Source organism: Elaeis guineensis, chromosome 14 (genome assembly GCF_000442705.2).
Source record: "Elaeis guineensis isolate ETL-2024a chromosome 14, EG11, whole genome shotgun sequence".
Classification (NCBI taxonomy): Eukaryota; Viridiplantae; Streptophyta; class Magnoliopsida; order Arecales; family Arecaceae; genus Elaeis; species Elaeis guineensis.
Window position 1 is genome coordinate 61,925,827 of NC_026006.2, and position 9,842 is coordinate 61,935,668.

At 41.7% G+C, this 9,842-nt stretch overlaps 1 protein-coding gene across 1 annotated transcript; it reads left to right on the forward strand.

The window, feature by feature from the left end:
- The first annotated feature begins 1,653 nt into the window (after positions 1 to 1,653).
- On the forward strand, positions 1,654 to 3,656 carry LOC105057284 (glutathione transferase GST 23). The gene is made up of 2 exons (XM_010939857.4): positions 1,654 to 1,968; positions 3,217 to 3,656. The coding sequence occupies exons 1-2, from the start codon at positions 1,654 to 1,656 to the stop codon at positions 3,577 to 3,579; spliced, it is 678 nt and encodes a 225-aa protein (XP_010938159.1). The 3' UTR covers positions 3,580 to 3,656.
- The last annotated feature ends 6,186 nt before the right edge of the window (positions 3,657 to 9,842 follow it).

Sequence of the window (9,842 nt, forward strand, 5' to 3'; positions counted from 1 at the left end):
AATTCAAATAATTATATATTAATATGATTTTATATTTTCCTTACAAATTTATGAATCCTATATAAACTTAAATAAAATTATAAATAAAATTAAATATTAAAATATAGATCGAATAATTGTCCATTTATTTTAATATCAAATAAATTAAGATATAAAAATGAATCTAAACGTATATTATTAGATCCACTTTCATCCCGACTCATCCAAATCTCCCTTTTGAATCAGAATATATATACAAACCCTTGATTTACGAGATCCATATACGATAGGTAATGTACCAGCAACTTCAATATTTATATAAAAACAAAGAAAGAAAAAGTTGAATTTTCAGGGTGACTCAAAAGGAAAAGAGGGAAAAAACACTTTATATGGTTAAACTTTTTTATTTTCCTCTCAAGAAATTTCTTCTATACTCAAATTATCAGAATTCATGGGCACGTGCATCTGTTATAAAGTTTGTATTTCATCATGTCACAACCGAACTAATGTAGGCAGATAATGGACAGAAATTCAGAATTGCAAAAAGACAGCCTTTGATTTGTCACCGTTCATTATATGTTGCGGTTTGCTTCTATCGTGCTTCTGCAATCCTCCTCAAACCTTATCTTTTTCCTTGTAAACTCTGTATAATATTCATTTCTTTCATTAATATAGCTTGGGTGGCTTCAGCCTCCCTTTTACTCAGAAAAAGATAATTTTGGAAAAAGCAATGTTGTTATCTCGTCTGGAAGAATAAAGAACAACAAACATCTGGTGTTAAGCTAAATGACAAAACGCAAACAGCTCTAAATGGTCCTTCCATTTCTTTGGTCACATAAAACAATATAAAAAAATGTTTTTTCTACCATAAGTTTGTCCTTCATGACACTTGGGAATCTGTTAACATAAACAACAAAACAAGAGGAACAAGTAGATGCTTGAATTTAATCATACGAGCTCCATCCAGCACAAACGTGATCCTCATTAACTGTAGACCTGAAATAAACTTAAATATTCTGATTCATTACTTTCACATCATCCAGAACACAAGTCAGACCAGTTGGTGCATGGAAGGGTCTCACAAGATTACAAGTGTCCAAGTGCTGCTTGCAAAGTGTTTACTTCTGAAGCTATGAAAATTTTTAGATATTAGTAATATATGGTTAAACATGTACGAGAAGAGATCCTTTTCCCAAGACAACCTGAATGAATTGCAACTGGCAGCTGATCACGATCATGTCAGGATGCATTGCAAGGAAAAATTTGTGTGTATGTATGTATGTATGTATGCATGTATGCCTGTATGTATATTTTTAAGATGGTGGGAAAATTACGTGCAAGAAAAAGAAGCTGAGAAAAATAACTAATGAAAACACAGTTTCTTTACAAAAGACTTTATTGGTGAATTACAGAGGTCTTCAAAATTGAGGTAGGTAAATAAATGAAGATGAGTCTTTTACTGAGAGAGAGATGAGTCATTAGTATGAATGCAAAGGATTCCAAAGAGGCAGAGATACTGAGAGGTAAGTATATCGGGACAAAAGGCCGGCAAAGTCTTTTAGAGGAAAGAATGTTCCATAGGAACAAACAAATAATCCAGCAATTAAAGAAAAGAAAAGAAGCATATGCTTGCTTACAAATACGGTTCTGCAGCAACAACCTTTACGAGCAGAAATGGCAAAAGCAGAGGTAAAGCTATTGGGGACCTGGTCAAGCCCATTTGTCCTTCGGATCAAATGGGCACTCAAAATGAAGGGGGTCGAATATGATTTCATAGAAGAAGATCTCCAAAATAAGAGTCCATTGCTGTTGAAGTATAATCCTGTTCATAAGAAGGTCCCTGTGCTTGTTCATGAGGGGAAACCAATTGCTGAATCACTTGTCATCCTTGAATACATGGATGAGACATGGAAAGAGAATCCCATCCTTCCAGAAGATCCTTATCAAAGGGCCATGGCACGGTTTTGGTCTAAATTTGGAGAAGAGAAGGTAATAGTAACATCTGCTCCTCATTATTGATGCCTTAACAATGCTAACTTGTGAGTTGTTTGTGGTACTTATTATAGACCATTAGAGCCCATGATTTCCTATTTAAATTGTTATAGTCATAAGTGATAAACTAAGGACATGTATGTGCATAACCATCAGACAATACTTAATGCCCCAGTGTATGGGAAATATGGCAGTAAGTAATGATGAGTTTGTAATTTAGATAGGGGCAAAAAACTGCACATTCCGCAACATTGTAACAAGAAAGACTTGAAGATGGAAAAGAGAATTCAGATGTGGGAGAAAAGTAGGAGAAATAAGCACACCAGCATTCATACCCCATGTTAGGAACTCGGAAATAGCAAAACCATCATAAAACACATGTAACAATTAAAAACTGAGTAGACCTATATGCTATGTATATTATTAGAGAATTGCATTTGCAACCAGTAATATGATTATCCAGGTTGTGAAAAGACCAGGTCTGAGGTCTTCCTGTAGGACCTAGACCTTTACAAATGTTTTCAGTCAGGTCATTGGGTTGGTTCTATCACAAAAGTTTAGGAACACCAACACAGACACAAATTGACCAGATCTTGTCATGATTTCCCCGAATACAAATTAAAAAGGGCATTAAAAGGTTTGATGGACCAGAACAGAGCATCCATAATTTCAGGAATCCCACCATTTCATATCTAATGACACCAACATGTATTTTTATTCATCCCATTGATTTATGATGACATTAACATTCAATAATGAAAATATATGCGAAAATTCCTATGTTTTACATTAAGAGTACCCCATTAGACAAGACAAGAAGAGAATGCCAAAGGAGCAAAACTCTTCAGGAACTCATGGACAAAAAAAAGAAAAAAAACAGGTTTCTTCACAAGGGAGGTCGAAGCATCTCTCCAAACATTTCAAAGAAATAGGAGGGGAAAAGCAATCAAGATTTTTCTGGTTACCATGTAATATCTTGAATTAGCTGGAGGAAGCGGTCTCCCTTATCATAAAGTCAGGTCTCGGTTTACCAATATTGGGAATTAAAAGTTGGCTCACAGAACAATCCTCTCCAGAAATTAATCAGTTTTTCCTATGAAAGTGAGACTGACCAATGTCATCGTCCACAAATAAATCTACAGTTGTCTTATGCGCCCCAATATGTTTAAAATTCCATAACTTTTGCTTCTCATGATTATTTTGTTTGTATTCTAACTTTGACAAAACAATTGCTCTTCGTGGCAGTGTTTGCCTTCTATTTGGCGAGTTTTTATCTCACAAGGGGAAAATACAGAGGAAGCACTTGTATCAGCTTCAGAAAACCTAAAGATCTTGGAAGGAGAGCTTAAAGGAAAAAAGTTTTTTAATGGAGAAACTCTTGGATTTGCAGATATATCACTTGGTTGGATTGTAAACATGGTCATCTTGTTGGAAGAAATTATGGAGTTAAAGATGATTGATGACCAAAGGTATCCATCACTTTCCGCATGGATGAAAAATTTCTCCAACTTTCCTGGCATAAGAGACAGCTTCCCACCACAAGAGAGAATGCTTACCAAATACCGTATACTCCGCGAAGCTCTTCTTGCAACAAGGGGGACAAACTGAACTTCCTGTAATTTGTGAATTCCATAATAAGTCAACTTGCATGCCAGCACCAAAGTGAAGTGTTACTTTCTCTCAACTTAAATACATGTAGTGTTGGAAGGATGCTATATATATTTCCTTTGCTTCTCCTGACCCAAATTCTGTGATAGTTAAATCCCCTGCATGGAATTATCACTTCATAAGCATATCTAATTATGTGCAAAAGACTGCTAGAGCACAGTTCCCAGCATCAATTCTTAAGAGAATATGTATGAAAAAAAATGAATGTGTGATCAGAACAGGTGGTCAACATGCAAGATCAATCAAAACAATGTACTAGATTAGCAGTTTTAGTGTAATCCTGAGTATTTCTGCTAGCATTTAACAGTTTTATAAACATGAATCATAGTATCATGATATCTAACCTGTTTCCAAGCTGTCTTGTTTCTAATCTGCTCACACTGAAGATTAAGCAACATAAATAAACATCATTTCTTCCATCAAATCTCATACTTGCTTCCACTCCCATTCCACCTCATACTAATGAATGACGAATGCTTACATGCAATTGATAAAGGGATGCCATCTAATTTTAAAACAAGCATCTTCAAATCAGCTTCATCATTTTCATTTTTTTTTTTAATAGGCATGAATTCAGTCACTTTTGCTACTTACATTCTTGGTAAATGGATTAACCATACACAAAATTTCAAAAATGAATCCAACTCTTTAAATAAGATTACAGGACAGAAGACTGTCCATACATGGATAACCCTTTTGATTTTCAAATTTTTCTATATTATTTGTAATAAGAACTAATAAAGCAAATTTTCACCAAGTACACACAGAACTCTCCATCTGCCACATTAGTATTTTGTATTTCCACATGTCTGGAAAAAAAATCAATCCTAAGCATAGCAAAAAAAGAGTTTGCCACCAGTAATCACCAAAACTACAAATTCCATCCTTGAATAGATGAAAGTGCCTGCATCTCGGACCAATAATTCTCTCTGGACAATTTTTTGATGAGTATTTGTTTGCCGTGTTGTTACGAGGTGAGTGTTTTCTTACCCAAACACCCATGCGGCGTCTCGACATGCCACACACCAAAATCAGCCCTCTTGAGTCATTTTCTTGGACATACCAATAAGCACGCAGCAGTCCAGCCACAAAGCCAAGCATGCACCTTTATGCCCCTGCCTAGCAACACTGATGTACTGAACACAGATGACACTCTCAAGTGTCCGTAAGCAATCCGGTCCCTCGGATCAACTGCAATGCTCATGTGCACCTCCGTGCCAAAACATAGACTCTTCCCAAGAGTGCTCCGCAGCTCAATACCTCTGTGTCAACTCTAAGGCTCTACCCCTCAAGCCAAATACTGCTCATCCAAGATGTCTTGATCCTCGACATATCCTCATGCCATGACATAACCACTGTACCACTGATCCGCAACCCACCAAGCTACCTTTCAGTACTACACATACCAAATCCACACAGCACGACCATGCAATGCCACTACTATGCATGAGGCTCGAGCAAACCCATCTCTAATGCCACCCAGCTAAACTACCAAGCTGACATGCCTTGCAACTCCTTGAAGCTACAGTTGATTGTACACATCCGAGTCCTCCTGGGTTCTGCTATCCACGCTTCTCCCACAAGCTTTTGTGCCACGGTTCCGATCTTGCATCCTCGATATGCCTTTCCATCCATGGCCATACCGCTCGATAATATTCATGGCCTACTCGCTCACACTGTGCATTACCACGATCCTGGGGATACATGACCATACCACCCCGCATCTTATGTCCACAGCCTACTCACACATTGAGCACTGCCACGATATCGACATCCAAGTCTGCTCCATCAAGTAAATATCTTCGATCGATTGATAAATCATCAAGCTGTCCTCTCTTCGGCATGACTCTCTTGGCCATCCTTGATTCTTGGCCCAGCTCCAAGGCACATATTCCGATCGATATACCATAAGCCTTACTTGTTCTCCATGACCGACCGATTTTCGTGGATCCTTGCAAGATATCACCTTGCGATGCTCACGAGACTTGCCTGTTTGGGTAGGCCACACCCTTGTCCGACTAATCCTGTATCGCTTCTTCACTCTACTATAAAGATCAAGAACGCATAGAGTAGTCTGGACAAACTTCTCAAGGATAAAACCTCGAAGATATCCCCTCTCCGCACAATGTGGTCAGCTCGTCCAACCAGCATTGCCCCGAATACCTTCATATGAGACCATTCGGACATGGCACCACCATTGCCCACACAACTATGCCACGACGGACCCGTCTCCTATGGGTTTGGAGTCGGATATGCAGCCAAAGCTCCATACCCCTCCTCAAATCAAGAGAAATCCTTGAGTATCCACATATATCTTGACAGACCACCACCATACCAATATCACGCATCCCGAGCCCCCTGATATCATGCCATGGCTATGCCGCACCTTGGCAAATCATTGCTCTCTCACTACCCCAACAAGGCATCCCCCCAAATCTCACTCAGGGGGTTCCAAATGATCGAGTAGCATTGCAAATTTTGGCCATGCCAAAACCTTCACAGCACCGTGCCACGCCCACGCCGGCACCCCTTGCGACATGCCTGTGGATAAGCCCATGACAATTCTCCCCCACACAAGCTGTCGACGCCCTCATCGACGTCCAAGCCACTACTTGAATATTAGTCACTACGACCAACTTCCATTGCAGTCACTATAAATATGGTTCCTCAAGTCAGAGCCCCATGGTCTTGATGTCCTTGATCCTTTCTCCATCACTGAGAATCCATCATCCACACCACACCGACTCTTCCACAAAATCAAACTACTACAAAACCCAACACCAACCTCTGCTTTTATCCTCCTCCAATGGCCTTCTAACCTTCAATTATATGGCATTCCTCGAACTCTTCCAAAGCTTAACTCTCGATTGCCCCAATCTAAGAGCGGCCACTACATTCTCTAAACTTACTGCGGTCCTCTGACTATCAACTTAACTGAAAATTTTGTGGCACTCTTCGAACTCTTCCAATGCTTTACTCTTGATTTTCTCAATCTAAGAGCTGCCATTGTCTCCACCAAAGCAAAATCCGTTGCCAGTAATACAAAATGACACTCCTTGGACTATGTCCAAGGCTTAACTCCTGCCCATCTAAGTCTTGGAGCGGCCCATCACATGAGTCCCCTTTGGCAACTCGCCTCCAAACGTCTGGTCTTGCAATTTACCCACCTTGCAGCCTTGTGGTAATTCCAACCTTTTCAATGCAATACCAAGACTTCGGACCCTACCACACCACACCGATGCCATGTACTCACAAGTTGCCTCCATAACTCCGCACCATCCCATACCAATGCAAATCCACAGATGCTACCAAGCAGGATCCTGATATCTGATCAAGGCCACTTTTCACTTTGCTCGAGCGCCTAGACATTCCAGTCTTCACTCCGGGCTCCAATTATCTATTATCTCTACAGAACCATTTGTTCATGCTGTTTCTTGCGATCCCCAACTCGACTGCTTCTGTCTCGATTCCAAGTCTGTAATGCTAACATAAGGCTACCCCACTGGCTTGTCTCACTCCTATGTCTTCAGTGACTCGACACCCACTTGCATCGACATCAGAGCCTTATAATACATCATAGCATGACCACCTTATGGCCAACCTAGCCAATATTAAACAACCCTCATGCTTCATCTTCTGCACCCTGACATCACATGCCTGTGTAACGAGAAGATACCTTCGGCCAAATATCTGTCTCTAGTACATCGGCTTACCAATGCCTTCACCTTGAGAGCAATTTCATTAAGTTTGGTTGATATCTTGTGCCATTCGAGTGCTTCAACTCCACAATCATCCACATAAGAGATGGCTCTTTCCAAGGTTCCCATACCATAGTGCAATTGAGTCCCTCGACTCTCCAAGTATTCACCTCAGCTTGCACTTTTAAAATTTGGGTGCTACATCTTTTCCTACACTGTAGATACACCCTAGTACCTCAGCCTATTTGCCCAGCTCTATCTCTTAGGAAATTCTAGTTCCTCAAGATGCTCTACTTTGCAACTTTGCATGCAGCTCAAGTGCTTTAGCATTCACGAGCACTCTTCACCCTGAATTCCTTTCTTTAGCCATGAACTGGTAGACTTTCATATTCACAGACTTCCATCCACTAGTGCCACTGATAAGCAACCTTTATCATTCAGCACTGAGCATATTGCCCTACACCATGCTCCCCCACTCTGAGTCGTTGACACCCACAACAGACTCAGACATCCAGCTCCTCTGAACCTAGACTTCAAATTCTCATTGCTTTGGATACCCCCGTATCTGCAACCAAAACATGCAACTTGATACCACACATACTAGAAGCTAACACCAAGCCCAACGTCGACCATTGACTTAGCTAACTTGGCTCTGATACAAACTGTCACAGGGTGAGTATTTTCTTACCCAAACACCCATATGGCGCCTCGGCATGCCACACACCAAGGCCAGCCCTCTTAAGTCCTTTTCTTGGACATACCAATAAGCACGCAGCAGTCCAGCCACAAAGCCAAGCATGCACCTCTATGCCCCTGCCTAGCAATACTGATGTACTAAACACAGATGACACCCTCAAATGCCCATAAGCAATTCAACCCTTTGGATCAACTGCAATGCTCATGCGCACCTCCGTGCCATAACATAGGCTCTTCCCAAGAGTGCTCCACAACTCAACACCTCTGTGTCAACTTTAAGGCTCTGTCCCTTAAGCCAAGTACTACTCATCCAAGATGTCTTGATCTTCGACATACCCTCATGCCATGATATAACCACTGTACCACTGATCCGTAATCCACCAAGCTGCTCTTCAGAACTACACATACCAAATCCACACAGCACGACCATGCAATGCCACTACTATGCATGAAGCTCGGGCAAACCCATCTCTAGTGCCACCCAGCTAAACTATCAAGCTGACATGCTTTGCAGCTCCTTGAAGCTACAGTTGATCGTACACATCCGAGTCTTCCTGGGTTCTACTATCTAAGCTTCCCCCATAAACTTTTATGCCACGATCCCGATCTTGCATCATCGATATGCCTTCCATCCATGGCCATACCGCTCGACAATATTCATGGCCTACTCGCCCACACTGTGCATTACCATGATCCTGAGGATACATGACCATATCATCTAGCATCTTATGTCCATAGCCTACTCGCACATTGAGCACTGCCACGATATCGGCATCCAAGTCTGCTCCATCAAGTAAATATCTTCGATCGGTTGATAAATGCATCAAGCTGTCCTCTCTTCGGCATGATCCTCTTGGCCATCCTTGATCCTTGGCCCAGCTCCAAGGCATATATTCCGACCGATATACCATAAGCCTTACTTGTTCTCCACGATCGATCAGTTCCCATGGATCCCCGCAAGACATCACCTTGCGATGCTCACGAGACTTGCCTATTTGGGTAGGCCACATCCTTGCCCGACTAGTCCTCTATCGTCTCTTCGCTCCACTACAGAGATCAAGAACGTACAGAGTAGTCTGGACAAACCCCTCAAAGATAAAACCTTGAAGATATCTCCTCCCCGCACAATGTGGCTAGCTCGTCCAACCAATATTGCCCCGAATACCTCCATATAAGACCATTCGGGCATGGCACCACCATTGCCCACACAACTGTGCCACGGAGGATCCATCTCCTACGGGTCTGGGGGAGTCGGGTACACGGCCAAAGCTCCGCACCTCTCCTCAAATCAAGAGGAATCGTTGAGTATCCACATATATCTTGACAAACCACCACCATTCCAATATCACGCATCCCGAGCCCCCCGATATCATGCCACGGCTATACTGCACCTTAATGAACCATTGCTGTCTCACAAACCCAGCAAGGCATCCCACCAAATCTCACCCAGAGGGTTCCAAATGATCGAGTAGCATTGCAAATTTTGGCCATGCCAAAATCTTCACAGCACCGTGCCACGCCCACGCCGGCACCCCCTGCGACATGCCTGCGAATAAGCCCGTGACAGTGTGGTAGTTTCCGCACATCTGAAGGTTCACGACCTGCAATGACGTTCCAGACTTTGTATTTGACAACCCAAAAGTTTTAGAGCCTCTCACTGTGTGTGTATCATATGTCCCTTGTCATCCTCTTCCACATCCTTCAAGACAAAGTTCTTAACAGAAATATATCTTTCCTTAGCCATCAATCCAGCATGTCTTTCTAACAGCTAATGCACCTTTTTAGACTGTTCCAACAATTGATCCCTAG

What these genes read in the sequence shown, in the direction of transcription:
- LOC105057284 (XM_010939857.4), top strand. Translation starts at nt 1,654, where the DNA reads ATGGCAAAAGCAGAGGTAAAGCTATTGGGGACCTGGTCAAGCCCATTT. An exon ending in CTAAATTTGGAGAAGAGAAG is followed by an intron (nt 1,969 to 3,216) that starts GTAATAGTAACA and finishes TCTTCGTGGCAG; the next exon opens with TGTTTGCCTTCTATTTGGCG.